Below are 18,424 nucleotides of genomic sequence, written 5' to 3' on the forward strand. Positions count from 1 at the left end.
TAGGCCACTTTCGAAATTGAGTTAGTGGAAATTGTGATGACCCTTCTGGAGAGCGGTTGTAGGATTTTTTTTTTCTTTTCAGGTAGATTCATTGCGGACATGTTAGAAAAACTTGAACTGTAGTATTAATATACCTCCAGGATGCGAGCTTCACTGCCAAAGCGACTCCCTTTGCCCCAACTATAGCATCCGCAAGAGGACGTAGTTCCCGCGCATTCTCTCAAGTGGCGGAGGAGAGGAAGCACCTCATTTTCATGTGACGATCCCCATCAGCCCCATTTTTCTTTTTCTCTCTCCATCTTTCAATTTCGCTTCTCGACGCACTAGCTGTGACGTCATTGCACGCTTCGCTTGGATGAAGAAACGGGTCACGTGCCACAGTCAGTGCCCTTCCACGGCCAGTCTGGACTCTGGACACGCACGCACCCCTATAGAGTTCAGACGGACTGTGACGTCGGCATGCGTGCGTGTGACATTTTACCCTCTCTCTCGAGGCGCGGCTACCGCGGAAGGAGGGGCACACGGTCTTCTGTTTCCACCGTTGTCGCGTCGCGCTTCTTTGCAATGCCCGAACCTGGCGACGGGCGCTGATCTTGCAAACTCATCACACTGTGGAGCTAGCAGAACGCTCCTGCTAATGCCAAGCCGACTCTCTCGTAGCTTCGTTACGAGCATTCGTTTCACCTGGCCTTCAATGCAATCCATGTTTGCCGTAAAATTACACCAGTCTTGATTGTCTGGCGTCAATTTGCTAAATCTCAAGGCCTGTGGCTCTCTCCCCTGCGAAGATCTTTTTTAAATGCGGAGCATTTCTTAGTCGCACCTGCGGCGTCGGCTGCGCCGTCCACACCCCCACTGCGCATGCTCGGCTCGTCTCGTGCCGGCAGCAAGCCTCTCCTCTCCCTCCCTCCCTTCTCTCCCTCTCCTCCTTCCTCCTCTCCCTCGAATGTGGGCGGTGTGTATTTAAGCGGCGGAGCGCGCGTTCGGAATTCAGTCAAGGGCGTCTTTACTTGGCTTTCGCTTGACTTGACGCTTTGCTTGACTCGAGTAGATGCGATGGAAGCAACAGTACCTTCAATCAGCGTCCCACCACTCGTTTAAGGCAACGTTACCCCACCCTCACCGTCGTCGGCGTCAACAACAGCAAGCAACGCAGAAGACAAGGCTGCGAAGAGACGAGCATACGACGCTGAACGCAAGCGTTTGAAGCGAGCTACGGACCCGGAACTTCGTGCACGCTGGAGCCGTTCAAGTCGTACTTGGTGTGCGCATCGTGTAACAATTAAGCATTCCCAAACCATACCCAATTACGCAACATTCACGCGATGCCCCCACCACTCTACGACGCATTTACTCGAGTTCCCCCCGGTGGGAAGCTGCGGGCGACTTTCTCATTGCATCTGAGCACCGTTCATGACCTCTCGATACTTGCGAAACGAGAGTGACGAGTTACGTTGTACTAATTTTTGTTTTCTTGGACCTAAATGGTTGTGGTAGTACAGTATAGACACGGAAAATATTGAGCCATATTTTGGCAACCATTCGCTTACACGGTTCGCAACGCATTGTTCAAGAAAGGACGGTGTCAAGGCATGGCCACACAAATGAACATTAACAGGCACAATTGCTGAATTCACCTGGATTCGCGCTTATATTTTTTTTTGCTCACAGCCTGCATTTGCCACCGAGGTTTAGGCAGCCGTTATTTTCAGTATTATTATCAATTTTTCCATTCCGCGTGAGAAAACCTGAGAAAATAGACCGCTTCATGTACCTGCCTGCCTCCGCCAACACTCGACCGTACACATTATACAAAGTCGTTATATAATGTTTACTCTCAATGTTTTTCATAGCTCGCAGTCATTGTTTTCCTCCGAACTGTACGCTCTTTTAAAATAGTGTCGCACATTGTAAAATCCTTTCGGACGGACGGACGGAAAAAACTTTATTAAGAAAAAAAAAAAAAAAAAAAACACCTGCAAGGTTGCCGGCCCGGGCTCAGGCTTTCCTGCTTCGTCTTTCAGCATATGGATTTGCATTGTTGTTTGTGACTTATATTTATCAGTGTCCTTCTATATTTCTCGTGTTGCGTTACAGTATTTTTGCACCGTTGTCCTGACCTTTTATTTGTACATGTTTCCGCTTTTATGCCCGTATTTTCTCCTGTAGGCTGTCTTTATCGTATTGTTTATTTTTTCTTTGCGTGCGTTAGCATGGAGATCTTACGATTGCGCCTAGACCCGTTAAATAAATGATCGATTAAATGTCTGACTAATTGAATGATTGAACACTAGGGGCAGAGTGTTTCAAGGAGGACGCAACGAAAATTTTTAACCAACTAGTGCCTAACTACACCGTAAAAAGATGAACATATAAGTTCACTGAAAATGATCGTCCCGCGTCATTAAACCGTCTAGAGCCTTTTGGAAATGTCATAGTAATTGGATAGCGTCGGCGGTGATATATTGAAAAAGGAAAAAGAGCCTGTATACTTATACGACGCAAATTTCGGAAAGCGGCTCGTTCCGATGGCAAAAGAACAAGAAAGAAAAAAGAAGTCTTGTTCGAAATAAACAAAATAAAACGCTTCATTGATGCAGCACTGTTTCTTTGTGCAACATACGTCTTGTATATTGAAACTTATATCGCGGGATTTCAAGTCTCTGAGCCGCACGGCTAGGGAATGACCTCGAATAGAATTATTCTAGTACACTCTGTTGCACGTAAGGCGGGCTGTGCGGAATATGTCGTAGAGGCCTGACTTCGGAATAATTTTAACCAGCCCCCTTAACCGTACACCTAAAGCCCAATAAAGCTTTATATATATATATATATATATATATATATATATATATATATATATATATATATATATATATATATATATATATATATATATATATATATATATATATATATATTACTTTATTTTTTTTTGCGTTCCGCCCCCCTTGGAATGCGGCCGAGAATCTAACCAGTAATGTCGTGCTCGGCAGCGCAACGCAATGACCACCGAGACGCAGTAGAAGGTATATTTTGAATGTAATTCCTTGAAGGTAATAATAATAATATCTGGGGTTTAACGTCCCAAAGCCACGATATGATTATGAGAGACGCCGTAGTGGAGGGCTCCGGATTCGAAATTCCTTGAAAGTAACGATAATATAATAATTATTTTATACATTATAATATAATAACTATTTCATACATTATATAATATACCTTTGAAATTTGCATATTTAGTTCTAAATTGGGTAAATTTTTGTCTGGTATTTATTATTTTGTTGTACATATACACTTTCTTCTAGTATCGTATACCTGTTTGTAATTCTTCAACCGCGACGATTCCGCAAGCCACCTCCTCGAATATCGGTGAACCTTTAAACAGTGAGAAGCAAATGCAAGTGCTTTTATCTTGCCCTTCCGATACTGCCTTGCCTTACAGTGCCATATGTATCTGACCCTGCGAACCGCACTAGACGTCAACCCTTGCCACGCACGTTTACTTTCATGGCAGCTGTTTGCAGCTTCGTTCCCGCTGGCACCACTCCTGGCGCTGCTATACAACATGTTCGACCTTCGGATAGACGGCAACAGGCTTCTCTGGCTCAACCGAAGGCCCGTGCCGTTCAGAGACGATGACATCGGTGAGTTGGCGGCCAAGCAACGTGCAGCGACGCGACTGGCCTTGAAGGGGTCATGAACCACTTTGCCAAGTAATCATCGAATGAACTCAGTATTAGAAGTTATTGCCTCACGAATCGAGTTCCGCAAAAGTTCTGGAATCCGTCAAGAACGAGCGGAATTACAGGGTTTTGTCGCTCGCTGTAAGCGCTTTTTCTCTTATCTCGTCCCAACGAGCGCGCTGGAAGGTGTATGCGCTGGAGGGATGGCACGGGGGAAAGAAGTTACGTCTGCGCGTCATGACCTTGAGAGCGCGGAAACGCGATCGTCATCTCCCGTTGTGATTCCTGTGCGCCAGGGGCGTAGCCAAGGGGGGGGGGGGGGCGAGGATGGGGGGTTCAACCCCCCCCCCCCCCGAAATTTTTCAGTTTTGCTTGCGTATATATACACGCACACATACAAACGCACGCACGAATATGCATAAAGTATGGTTGAACCCCCCCTGCTACGCCCCTGCTGTGCGCGAGTATGCGATGTTAGCAGATTATGCAGCGCGGCCCCGGCCCGTGGCGGCACCCCATGGCAAGAACATTTGGTCTAAACGCCGCTCTTGATTTATGTCGTCTACAGGCCGATAGCATGCTATCCGCTGTTAGACGTCAAACAGCGGGAACCGGCAGCTCCGAAAAGAGTGAGCGCAAGTCTGTGTATGAAAAGAAGGCGCCTGGAAAAATGGCAACTTCGCGCTCCGCTTCTAAACTCTCTTTGCCGCGTACGACTGCGAGATTTTGCTCAGTGTCTGTTATCCGCAGGATTTGTCTTCGCACCAAGCCCGAGGGGTGGTTCATGACCTCTTTAACGTATTAACACGAATACACGAACTTCATAATTGACGCGTCATGTGGGTGTACATTCACATCTCACCCCTTAATTTTGAGACAATTGGATGCTTTAAGTGCAGGGTAGCAAACGAGATGCAACCTGGATAACATATATTTGTTGCATTGGTGATATTTTTGTTATTCATTACGCCAATATATCCTTCATCCACCCCACCTACATTCCCTCTTAATCTAATATCCGATAGTGCATGAAAGCAAAAGCAACTAATGAGAAACCTCCTGCACGTTTGGCCGTATGCGAGGTGGCGGCAGCTGTAGGGTATTTCAAAGGTAGCCCAAGAATGCAGCGCATTTTTCTCAACACTATAGGACTATAATTATGACAACAAATGAAAAAAAGATGATTCGGATAGGCGATGACGTAGTAGACAGGTTTGACAAATCACATTTTCCGAGCACAGAATAGACGACGGTGGCAGATCAATTAAATAAATTCAACGAACAATACGGCAACAGAAATGTACAAACTCTTCAAAGAGTACGATATACAAAGATAGCCTTAAAAACAAAACACGTCTGACTAATGCTGGAGCGTAAATTAGTGTCGCTATGGCGAAGCTTCTGAAACTTAAGGCTTTCTCATTTTGGTCATGTCATGCCGACTGCCGGTTCATTTGAGCGTAAATAAGTGCTAGCCAAAGTAGGAGGCAAGAAATTAAAGGGTCGCCCTTGCATGAAACAGCCAGATGGTATTTTTAGGCCATAAAGAAACGTCTCGGCGAGTTTAAAAAAATCGCGTAAATGAATTGCACTGGCATATACTCATGGTATCACCAGGAGTAGACAGCGACACCGATGTGCCTAAAGAAACAATGTTAAACATGCAACGTCGATTAGAGAGAACCACCGAATCCGCAGACACGTATGAATTTAGCGACATAACAAAGAAAGAGGTAGGATTTGTAGCCCCGTCTTTATATAGCCGCGATTGCGCGATATACGTAGCCACCACGCGAGCATCGCAATGAAGTACGCGGAGCAAGCATACGTTCTTCCAGGGATACGTACTAGCACGGTCAACAGCAAAATGAGAAATGCGCAGAAAGAAATGACCTCATAAAAATAACAATTAGGAAAGACGCACAGCATAACTTAATCAGTTGTCATGGCAACGGCATTGAGGTGGCTTGCGTGCCCGCGGTTAGATCTCGGCTGTCCACCGTAACGACCTCTGGAGCGCTATCGAGACAAAGCCGGCGGCACCGATAAGAAAGGTATCGATTTGACGCGTCTCCCCAGGAAAAGCCATTGTTTGCCTCGTGGGCCAGTCTCCTATGAGAGATCGCGCACCGCCAGCTGCATGATCAAATACATACGCTACGGTGCTGCATGCGCGTACATTGCTTTCACGGTCACGACAAGACTCCGATCTATTGTCCGCAGCAAGTAGTCCAAAGGAAATGATCACGACCAGAAGGCATGCAGCCCCGGTTGAGTTCTCAGATCAAGAGGCACCTTTTCTTTGACGGTTTCAGGAGAGCGAGGAAGTCGTTAAACAAGGAAGTAGTTTACGATGAGGTCATTAATGGCTTCCGCGTTTTCGGCAACAGGGGCGTTTTAATACGCGCTGCATGGAACAGACTACTCTCGCGCCCATTATTTTACACCGTCACCCCTTGGAAGCTACTATTCGTTTTTCTTTCTTTTTTCTGTAGAAGGTTATAAAGGTTGCGCTAGAAAACACGGTTGCTTAGCGACCGTGTATTCTTGAAACTGGATGATGATACAGCACACCATTTTCAGATTCTTTTTTTAATGTTGTCTTCTCTACAAAGGGGCGTTATAATTTACAGTTAGCAAAATATGTAAGTTGTTTTCCCTGCAGGAATATTTTCCAACTGAAAACTCTCGTTCACAGAATGCTTTTATCGCCTTATGTGTAATACATCCACTCCTCCCCATTCGAGCGAAGGTACCCAAACGCCACAAATATGCTTTTCAAAAAGTACTGTGTGAGTGTGTCACGCATCATAGCAAGTTTTTCTGTGTACACAGAGAAAGGGGGAAACGGAAGAAAGGAAAGGATTGTTCAATAGAAAAAAAAGCATGGCTGAGTTCCTCCGTCATAGGAATCGGTATTTACACGAAAGTGAAACGTGTCTTCACAGAGGTAGTGAGAGCGCGCCGTGCTCCGCTCTTCGCGCCATCTCGCTGGTGATAACGAGAACACGCTGAAGTACCACCGAGCTCTGAGTACCGCCAGCGCTAAATGGTGTATATAAATAGCTCGCCGTTAGCGTGCTGAAGAACGTACGCTATTTCTGCAAACAAGTGTTTCAACAACCTATTTATTTAGAGCAAGTCGAAAGGAGTTGGTTAAGAGTGCTATTGATGTATGCTTTCCGATCTCACTATATCGGGCTACATTTGTAAATCGTCCGTTTTTTAATGTACTAACTCGAGTTAACAAAATGTGCGTGTCTCCGGGAACAAAGAGTTTCTTTTTTAAGATGCACACAGGTACGCTTCCTGTGAAGACATGGCAAAGCAATAACGGACTCTTTGTTCCCTGGGACTTAAATTGCAGATTGTGCAAACAGCCGGAGACTATTGATCATTGTTTTATTGATTGTTGTGATGCAGTCTTCTTTTGGGATGTTCTGCAGCGAACACTAAAAAAAGACTGAAATCAACCCTATAAACATTAGGTACCTTGATGTGACAAAGGACAGGACAACACCCTATGACCTAATCTTTATTACTGGTCTGCATAGTCTCTGGAGAGCAAGACTGACTGACAGAAATGCTGGGCCTCCGCGATCAATAAAAACATATTCCAGGAACAAGTGATTCAAATACGCGGGATATATGAACGTTCTAGTGACGCTCTAGACTGGTTTCCTGTGTTTGATTTGTGTTTAAAATATGCCTGATTATTAATTTTTATAATATCAATATAAGTGCAACGGTTTCCTTCCCTGTAATAAAGCAAAAAAAAAGAACGCTCTGTAGCCGAGTCGCTTAGCGCCGCGCGCTGTGGAGCGAGGGGCCGTGGGTTCGATTCCCAGTGACGGAACTTTTTCTTCTGTTTTTTTTCTTTGTAATCCTCAGTGCACATTTTACAACGTCATATCCGTGACGGAAATACGTCAGTGAAGTCTTGGTGGACCTCGGCATCGAACACTCTCGTGTTAAAAATATGTTCTGTTAGTCTGTGGTCGAGGCTACTTGGTTGGGAAATACATATGCTCGCGCGTGCCGCAAATTGTCAACGGGCACCTTGCAAAAATTGTCCCATTGTCCCAGCTTCAGCACTGGTACTTCAAGTTTCCATTGCCAATGTACGCAACTAAGTTCTTTCTCTTCTTTTTTTATGCGAATACACACAAGAGCTGTAGGTTACAGGTGTGAATTCGACAACGTGATATGATATTGCATGGTCGTACAGGGGTAGTATGCACATAATACACGTCCCCTGTACCAAATAAAAAATAGACGGATTCATATGTTCAATCTTTTTCCCGTACGCACTTAGTGCTCAAAAACGTGACGTATATAATTCGTGGTTGTGAAAGGACCAAAACAATAAATTTTACCTAAATAATCACAACGGTTCTTTTCAATCAACGGTGATACGAACTGCTATTGCAGTTACATAGGATATATATCAAATTATTCGTGCTTTCAAGCATTCACGAAATGAGCGTCATCAACTCGCAGGTATGTGGTTCCACCTGTTCGGCTTCATCAATGTGTGCGGTGTCGTGAGCAACGCATTCCTCATAGCCTTCACCTCCACTTTCGGGAGGAACCTCAAGAGTGACTACAGGCGGTTTATCTTCGTCATTGCATTCGAGGTACGTCGTGGACAATAACTTCACTTTCTCCCAAAAATTCGTTATCCTAGGGGGTTTAGGGGGTCCTTTAACGACAAAGTTGTTGCCCAGTGTCGCCGACATCTCCCTTTATGGGCACGAGCACTCTAGATAAACCTCTGGGGTCACCCAAGATGCTTCGCATAAACAAAAAAATCAAAGCTAGTTCCACCCCAAGTGAAAGCTGTACAAACTGTGAAGAATTACCTTGCCTGTATTTCCGCAGTGCTTATCTTGTGTTTATTTGCTCTTTTTTGTTCTTTTGCTGTGTTTATCTGCTTTTTTCTGTTACTTTGTTGTCTTTTTCTGCTCTTTTCTCTTCTTTCGCTGTGTTTATCTGCTCTTTCCTGTTCCTTTGCTGTGTTTATCTGCCCTTTTCTGTTCTTTTGCTGTGTTTATCTGCCCTTTTCTGTTCTTCTGCTGTGTTTATCTGCCCTTTTCTGTTCTTTTGCTGTGTTTCTCTGCTATTTTCTGTTATTTTGCTGTGTTTATCTGCTCTTTTCTCTTCTTTTGATGTGTTTTTCTGCTCTTTTCTGTTATTTTGTTGTGTTTATCTGCTCTTTTCTGTTCTTTTGCTGTGTTTATCTGCTATTTTCTGTGTTTGTTGTGTTTATCTGCTACTATCTGTTCTCTTGTTGTGTTTATCTGTTGTGTGTTTATCTGCTACTATCTGTTCTCTTGTTGTGTTTATCTGCTTTTCTGTCCTTTTGCTGTGTTTATCTGCTCTTTCCTGTTCTTTTGCTGCGTTTATCTGCCCTTTTCTGTTCTTTTGTTGTGTTTATCTGCCCTTTTCTGTTCTTTTGTTGTGTTTATCTGCTATTTTTTGTTATTTTGTTGTGTTTATCTGCTCTTTTCTTTTCTTTCCTTGTGTTTATCCACGCTTTTCTGTTATTTTCGTGTTATTATGCGATATTGTCTATCATTTTCTGCTCTTTTCTTGTGATTATCTGATGTGTTTTGCAATGCTTTATTTTCTGTTCTATGGCTTCCTTTCGACCGTTTGCTGCTCCAAACACGGTGCCTCTAACTCCCGACGCTAGCGTTTTGCTGTCGCTTCGATGGCTCGGACAGATGAATGAGCCCTTCGGCGACGCTGGTGTCCCAAACATGCAGCCTGCTCGGCTTATGTGTATCAAACGTTGGACCTGCGTGACGCCAGCGCGAGACATGACACGACGACAGGGCTGACCCTTAAACTTCTACGCAGTTAAAGAATATAGAAAAAAAAGAAGAAAAGCGTGGGACGTGCGCTCGAACTAGCCGCGTCTGGCCATGGTCCATGCAATCATGCACGGTATAGAGCAGGGTTCTCAAACTCACCTCAGCTAGCGGGTCACTGAAGAAGGTTGGAAGGGGAAGGGAGGGGGTGGGTAAGGTGTGGAAGATCTTGAACAAAATAGCACGTGCCATTCGAAAGAAGGCATTTTTTATACCACATATACGCATAATTTCTGAAGGGAATTCGATGTCAGGTTTCGAGAAACATATCGATTCTGATCTCCAGAATGACTGATATATAAACGCCGATTCTGGAACATAGAGTTTTTGTTCCACGGTTAGGTTTTAAACCATGGTTACCGCATGGAACGCCTCACAAAAAAAAAAAATGCTTGAGAGCAGTCACGTCTGTGTTGTTCATGAACATACTTATTATTTTTAAAAAATGGAACGAAGACAGTCATGTGCGGGCCAGGCCGCATTCGGCCCGTGGGTCGCGTGTTTGACAGAGGAGGAGGGGGAGGAGGAGGAAGACTTTATCTATCCCAAGAGGGAAGGGTGCTGTGGTGAAGGGAGCAGAGGAGCCTAGCCGGCGTAGGTCTCCGCTACCCTCTGGGCCCAATCCAGGATCTGGTCCTGGACCTCGGGCGCCGAGCTGCACATGACAGCCTCCCACTGCTCTTTACTATTAATGTTTGGTGAGTTAAGTGGTGGGTTCCGAGTACAACCCCACATGATATGGTCGAGATTGGCTCTTTGTTGGCCGAAAATGCATAAAGGGGGCGGGGATATATCGCAGGGTGTATAAGATGGCGGAATCAGGGGGTAGGGAACGTACGAGTCTGCAACTGGCGCCAAAGTATTTCGTGGTGGCGAGCAGCTCCCCGGTGTATACGGTCCGCTGAAGGCGGTAGTGATTTCTTATGTTGTGGGAGGTCAAAAGACGATTCCTCGCATCGAAGGGTGCCGCATGGTCTAAGGCGTCGTCAGTGGCCTGCGCCCGGCCTGTCCTTCCTCGAGCACAGGCATGAGCCGCCTCACTGCCACACTGCCCCGCATGTGCGGGCGTCCATATGAGAGCAATGTCTTGCGTGGGAGGATGTTTATTAGAATTGAAAGTTGCAGTTTGTGAGATGCGACCTGCACTGAAGCTACGTACGGCAGTTTTAGAGTGACTGACAATCATAGTGATATTGGGGATGGATAAACCTAATGCGATGGCAGCCTCCTCCGAGGAGTTGACGGATGCCGTTGTGATCTCCTTGCCGTTGGTATCCACAGCAAAAAGGGCATAGGACGAGGAAGATGGGTATTCTGCCGCATCTACATAGAGCATGTCATTGGCTCCTTGTAATTTTTTCTGAAGGGATTTTGCTCTTTGGATTCGACGTTTAGTATGATAAGTGGGGCGCATGTTTTTAGGAAGGGTCGGTATGAGTAATTGGTTGTATATGTGGTGGGGAATGTTATACTTAGCATTGGTGATAGAGGTGAAGTTAATGCGGGTAGTAACTAAAACGTGACGGCCTGAGCTAGTGGTCGCGAGTCTAGCGTATTGAGCTGTTAAATGGGCTTCACTAATTTTTGATAGGGTATTTATGATTCCTGTCGGGTGGTGTCGTGCGTTAGAGGCATCGCACGTAATTCCTAGAGCGTATTTGTAAACTCGGCGAAGGAGGGTGTTGACCAAGTCCTCCTCTGTTGGTTTAAAGGGGTGGTGCCATCAATTTTCGAGGCTATAACAAGCCTGTTGTGGGTTTCCTCTGTATGCAAGGACACTCCACACGAAGGGTCGGACACAGCAAACGTTTAGAATATATTTTAATTCACTTCCAAAGTGTACCTAAATGCCCATTCTCCCGATCGAAACCCATCGCTAGCGCGCCAAATCTGACGTAGCTGTATAGGAAAGGCAACTAAAGTTGTAGTGACGTCACACCAGGTCTCCTGTAGTGACGTGAGTGACCTCCGGACCTCTGCCACCTCCGCAACGTACGTACCGGCTGTAGTGAACTAGAATATATTCTAGTTCACTATAGTACCCGCAAAGCATCGGTTGCTACATCACTCGCCGAGTTTCGATCGCTTCCTGGCTAAGTGCGTCACAGCCTTGTGTGGTCACGTGACCAAGCCTCCTACACTTCTACGTCCCTGCCCAACCTCGGCGCCCAGAAAACGAAACCGAAAGTTGTCCACATCAAAAGGCGATATTAAATTATTTAGCGAGAATACATGAATCTTGGTGCGTGCATCATGCTTCCTGGAGCTATAGGAAACGCTTACAGCAAAGAACGCGCAAGCCACAAACATGGTGGCACCACCCCTTTAAGGTGAAGGTAGGGGACAGTATATGTGATTTTACTAATCACAAAAGGCCTGTACGAGACGAAATAGCTCTGACTCCCGGAGCCCTCCGTTTTTACCCGAGATTCTTCCTATCAGTCTTAGGGTGTTTTCAACGGTATGGCGTAAAGTTTCGAGTGTGTGCGCATAAGTCGGTTGTCGCCACTCATAGGCCCTTAGTTATTGCGTCACTTGAAAAGGAATGAGAAATGTGTCTGCATGAACAAGTCAAACTGATGTAACTTCTGTGTGTCTGTGCAGCATCTCGTGTTTGGTGTGAAGTTCATCCTCACCCTTGCCATACCTGACACTCCGGCTGCTGTGAAAAACGCCAAAACAAAGGTGAGCTATAGGTGGCATTAAACATCGTTATACTATCAACAAAAAAAAGTTGCTCATTAACCAAAATTTGGGTGGGTGGATTATCATGAATCACAATACAGTTGCTGTGTACGCTCTCCATAAGCCATATGCCCTCGACAGTCATATGCATAAGCCATATGCAAGAAGCGGGGGAAAGGAAGCAAGACCGATGCACATTAACACATAATCATTTTAAGAAGGCAAGGACTGTAAGGTCAATACAGATTCAAGATGCAGACAGTTTACTGGCGTGAATGCATCCCCCCCCCCCTACAAGCAGATCAAAACACTTGGCAGAGCAGAGCCAAACCAGGCAGTGGGCCATGTGGTTCCAACCCCCTAACCCGACCCAACACCCCCTTTCGAATTGTGGCTGCAGCAACGTGCTAAGGTTAAGTACTGCCTATACTAGAGCGCTTACTTGGGCTATTTGGTACACGTCTAAAGAAAACGAGTAACACTGCCAATAATGCGGCTAGACATAGAGATAGATGAAGCACTGTCTCTCTCTGGTAGCCCTGTCTAGTCCCATTGTTCGTGCAGTTTCTTTTCTTTACACATTTTATATATTTGTCACAATATGTATGCACCAAGTTATATAATATATGTGTTCTATTGTACGGATTTGATGTGCTTGATTCAGATGCAAAATTGAGTATTTCGAAATGAACACAGCCGTTCCTTAAAATCCCTCCCAGAAATAATGTTTGGTAACAGTCCTCTGGCTGTGCTCAAAGGTTACACTGGAAATAATAATTTTACACATGACACTACCGACAGTTTGCTCTTTGTGCCCGCACTTTGCTTCACCATGACGCGTGGTTCAAAAGAAGGTCACTGTATGCATGCAGGAGCGGCAGTTACTGTCGCACATGATGTCCAAGGTGGCCACGCTACAGGACAGACTTCTGGGCGGTTCGGGAGCCACTGCTTCCCAGACGGGCAGCGCAGCCACCACGGCTGCAGCGAACAGCGCTAGCGAAGCTGCGGCCGGTGCCACGCAGCCGCTACGACGCAAGCTGTCATTGACTCGCGAAGAATGACACGAGGACCGGGCAGCACCGCCCGTACCGTCCACAGGCAGCTGCTACGAAAGCACCTCGTTCAGGACTGTCGCATGGATTCCCTTCGCCACGGCCTCACTCCAGAGGACCGCAATGGGCGTCAAGAGGCGCCGCCGAAACACAGTCATCCTCATGGATGCTTGAACAGTACAAAACACCACGAGTGCCAGCACATGTACACGGTGCCTCGGTTCATGTGTTTGGGTTATGCTGTCCATAGCTGACTGGCAGACTTTTTCAGGAGCAATGCTGTTAAAGAGCAGTTATCAAACCCGTGGTCATTTTTACCCATGGTTGTTTTACCAGTGTTTACTTAAATATGCTTTTAAGACTAATTATCCCTGCTCTCATCGAATGAAGGTCAGTCTCTCATCACTAATACAATCCACTATGTCAACAGAAAAAAAAAAACTGACCTTTTCATTACCTTAGATTCCAGGTTTTCCTCCTTTACTTATTTAGTATTCCTGTGGCTTTTCTTACTTATCTGGCTTTTGTGTGCACTAGTGGTTAGCTTTACATTATCTGTCCCATTTTCCGCTCCCGTAAGAGCCTCGCAGCCAAAACTAATATTGCGCAGGTACTGGTCATTAGCATCTAATGTAGAATTTAAAAAAATAATGGCCACTTGGGCTACGTACAGCTGATGTCTGTTTTGTATAGTCGCCGGTGCCTATTGTGCACTTTAATTTAATTAGGAGTTAGAAAATACCAAGACTAAAGGAAGCATTTGGAAGATGAAAATTTCTTGGAGGGTATTAGAGACACACTGTTACTTTATAGATGAATTTGAGTCACCAGGAAGGCATACTAAAGGGCCTCTGCAAATTTTATAATCATGGTCAGTATTGCGTAGTCACTAGGCTACACTAGCTCGAATATAATGAAGAGCCGGAAGCCAAAATATTGCTTGGACCTTTGCTTCAGCTCCTCAGAACTCCCCACCACTTCTTTTCTTTCCTTTTACGAAATAGTAAACACTTAATGATAAACCTAACTTTACATAATAGTAAACAGATAAGTCGGGAAATGATCCCCCTGAAACAGCACCCATAAAGTCGCCTTTATTGGGACCCTGCAACAACTCTGAATGATAAGTGCATAAGGCACCTAACATTAAACGGCACCCTTTCACAAAAATTCAGAAGGATAGCCAGAGTTCTATGGGAGTGCATGCACCAGCTCTCATTCAACCTCTTGCCATTGGCATTGATTCAATAAGCTGTTTATGTGCTACTCTACGGCAGTCTGGATGACGTTGGAATGAGAACGCCATCTTCCGTGGTGACCGCTTTTGCAAACACAGCCAGAGGCTTAAGTGGTTGACTAACGTGTAAGGCCGTATAATTGCATAGTATAGCTCTGCTAATTACGCAATGTTTTTCGCTGTTCCATGGAATAGCAAGAAATAACAACCAATTTGGTAGTTGCTTACAAATGTGTCAACGTGTCAAACAGTCACTGCGAAGCCTATATGAAACAAAGTTTAAGCTGTGTAGGAAGGCGCATATGATGCTTCATTTAGATGAACTGTGTCCTTAGGTGTCCTTAGCGCTTAACGCTCATACGTTACGTCTAGGCTTGTGCGAATATTCGAGCACTTCGAATATTCGAACGAATATTACAGTATTCGATTTCGCTTCGAAACGAATTTAAATTCTATGAAATTTCGAAGTACTCGAAATGAAGAGACATAAACCGCATGCAACCCCCTGTAAAGGTGGTTTCACTGCAATAGAGGGGTGCTATACCGTGAATACACCTTCCAGGGGAAATCCACACTGCCGCGAAGCCCCACTTCACGGTTAAATGAACATACTATTACCCTCACATCGATTCATCATTTTTAAAGTTTAAAAGCTTGTTATACCGGCTTATATGCTCTAAGTATAGCGAATTTTAAAACGTAACATATTTTACAGGTTATCACTTGCATTCTACCGAAAGTCAAATCCTGCTACTATTCAAAGTTTCTTCCACTTCCCTTTGAACCAAAAAGAATGACATATGCATATGCCTTGTTTCAACTTTTAAAATATTGCGCTGGTTAGTTGGGTCATGACAAATATGCTCATTTTTCTTTACGATATATACTATTCGAATTCGCTTGGAAATTATTCGATCAAATCACTGTTCGCTTCGGACTAAAAACTTACAATTCGCACAAGCCTAGTTACGTCCCTAGCGGCAGAAGGGATGGATAAGAACAGGCACGCTGGAGTGGGGACATCTGTGCAGGTCTGTAATTCCAGTACGTCGAAACACAGGTGCTGGCAGCATGCCCTCCTGGCTTTTCCATTTTGAATGGTGCTGTGGCTTTGTGCTCACACAAAATGACACCACTACTCTGTCAATCACAGCGCCAATATTAATTGGCACAGCATTGTGTGGCTAATCCCCAAGTTGCTCTGCACAACCTCGGAGTTTACTTATCAGTGGTGCAGTGGTATTGTTCTTTGTTAGTGTCTGTAAGCGATGTCATTTCCTCAATTTCGCCAATCCCGCTGTTTAGCCACAAACTCAAAACAAATCTAGGCACTGGCCACCATGTGTAAATGTGCGTAGGGATATGCACAAAATGGTGTGCTGTTTCAGGGAGGTTAAGGAGAGTGTTGGCAGTCTTTCGAACGAAGGCATGATTCCTGTTTAAAAGTACAGTTTGCAACAGTTGTGGCTAGTGACTAAGGCTTATTTGCCACATCTTAAAAGAAACATCATGGAAAACGAAAGAAGAATTCTGATAAGTTCAAAGCAATGCAGAAACAAAACATGAGTGACAACAATAACTTGAAATTCTTGTATGATTTCCAACACATTCAAGTTTCACAGCATTTGGGTACGAAATTGAATAAAAAATTATATGTTAAAGAAACCATATTTGCCGTGGTCACAACAAAAAATTCAAGTCAGGAATCTTTTTTCATATGTAATCTGCCAAAAGAAATTGTGAATGTATTTTTCAAAGTATACCGCTGATCTACCCCAGTCGATATAGATTTTTCTTAAATGTCCTTTAAAAGCCGAGTAACAACTTTCTGGCAAAGTGTTTCTGCATGTACTTGAAGGCTGACTACAGTGATGTCTTTGTATGATAAATCTCACTGTGTGCATTCCGTCCAATATATATTTTCAAGAGCTACAAGCATGCCTTTTGAGCAGCTGTATGCACAATCTCCAGAAATGTCAGAAGGCTAAGTTGTCTGAGAAAGCTAGCTTGAGTGCTTGAGGCAGGTTCTTTTCCTGAACATGTTCCCATAAGGTGCCCTGTATCAGGCATACTTAAGGGACTGACAAATAATGTTTACAGTGCCTGTTTTCTTTGTGCAACAGAAAGCTTACTGGTCAGAGTTTCTAATCATGAAGTGGTAAAACGAAAAACACTGTGAGACATTTTATATCAGAGTATTTCTATCTGCAGCGTTGATGAAGTCGCCCACGCAACACATGCTGCAAACAGTGGCAGGTGAGCGCGACAGCAGTTCGTGTTTGTGCACTGTTGTGTGCTGTGCATGCCCACACACCATGCGCACTCAACGTGGCTCGACATGCTTCCACTTATCGCCACAAAGGCAGCGCCGCTTCTCTGTGTCAATTAACTTCTTAGCAATAAGCACAGAATAAAGTGGGGACACCTAATAATATACAGACTGTAAATTTAAGCACGAATTCTGGAGTGCCGAAACAACAGCACACTAAGTACAGCAATTCGAATGACTTAGTCGCGTAGTACCAAGGCTTGTCTGCCAGTCGATGCGATGTGATGGTTTTTGTGACTTTCAAACACAATTTGAAAATACAAACGCTAATTGAAACAGAAAAAAAATATGCTTGATTCTGTCACTATAATTCAGTCTTTCCACTTCCACCAGCGTCTTGTGACACATCCTGGCCGATTGACAATCCCGTTGAGGGAAGTGCTCTGCTAGTCTGCCTTAGACTGCTCAAATATTTGGCGCAGAGTACAATTTGCAGACATCATAGGTATAGCCAGAAGGGTGAGGGGGGGCTCAAATTCTTGAAGAAAATTTTGTTTGATATGTTTATGTATATATATTTACTTATTATACAAGCACTCATACACACATATGGGATTTGACCCCCAACCCTGAAATAAGAACCTCACTACATCGCTGGCAGACGTAATGCAAAGGTCAGGAGGCAAGTAAAGAAGAATAAAGTCTATGTCTTACGAATGTTATTATATGGTGAATTAGCAAGAGAAGCTATGGGCCAGGGGTAGCAAACATTGTTTACACTTACAACAATGCCTTGTGAATGTCAAGAGTGCAATGCAGTGCATGTTGCTCTAAACAACAAGAAGCTTGCAATTGTATGCCTAATTATATTTGTGCCATTTTCATGACTTGCCAACTGCAATGGAAGCACATTGTTGACAAAAACTCTCACGATCACAGTCAACGGGATATCTGTGAATGCACAAGGGCAATGCTGCCTATATTCACTGCTTTTCAAAGGAGTACTAACACACTAAAGTGCCATCTTATTATATTTGTGCTCAGCAAGGCATCCCAGGTGGTACAGACAAAAGCTGGGGCCTTGCTTTAAGGCATTTCTAATATTTGCAGTGCTGCCTTAGACTTGATGTGTTCAAGGAGTACTTTTTCTGTGTAAATAGCCCAAATGCCAATATTGCACAATTCAACATTATTGTTAGAGACACTGTTGTGAGCACCCCATTCCAGAACAATGTGGCACTGGACTAGCTCGACGTCTCTGGAATGGAACAGGCCAGGTGCAAAGGAGGCACTACAAAGACAAACCACTGATTTTAATTCTGTTTGACTGGCACCACTATAAATGTGCACAAGATGGTGTGTTGGTGCCACATTTGTAGTTTGTCTTACAATGAAATGACATGCATGCACATAACAATGTAAAGGAGGGCACCCAATGTATTTTTTTGTGCATTGTTTAATTGTATCCCCTTGTGTATGAATTCATTTGCCTTTAGATTAGAATAATATGATCAATTCTCTTAATCTACTTTGCCCACTTTGGCATGCTACTGCTATCTGCTATCTTACCCCTGAACATCACTTTTACTTGAAAAACACAAAAGTAAAGTACATATATG

At 44.4% G+C, this 18,424-nt stretch overlaps 1 protein-coding gene across 1 annotated transcript in view; it reads left to right on the forward strand.

Moving 5' to 3' along the window:
* The window catches only part of LOC119381080 (anoctamin-7-like), a 59,685-nt gene extending 45,300 nt beyond the window's left edge, over positions 1-14,385 (forward strand). Inside the window, exons 15-18 of the mRNA XM_049412213.1 lie at positions 3,518-3,647; positions 8,187-8,323; positions 12,164-12,244; positions 13,117-14,385. Of these exons, the coding sequence (XP_049268170.1) occupies positions 3,518-3,647; positions 8,187-8,323; positions 12,164-12,244; positions 13,117-13,308 (540 nt within the window). The 3' untranslated portion in view covers positions 13,309-14,385. The remainder of the gene's footprint in view (positions 1-3,517; positions 3,648-8,186; positions 8,324-12,163; positions 12,245-13,116) is intronic.
* Positions 14,386-18,424: the final 4,039 nt, after the last annotated feature.

Source organism: Rhipicephalus sanguineus, chromosome 2, assembly GCF_013339695.2.
Source record: "Rhipicephalus sanguineus isolate Rsan-2018 chromosome 2, BIME_Rsan_1.4, whole genome shotgun sequence".
Taxonomy (NCBI): domain Eukaryota; kingdom Metazoa; phylum Arthropoda; class Arachnida; order Ixodida; family Ixodidae; genus Rhipicephalus; species Rhipicephalus sanguineus.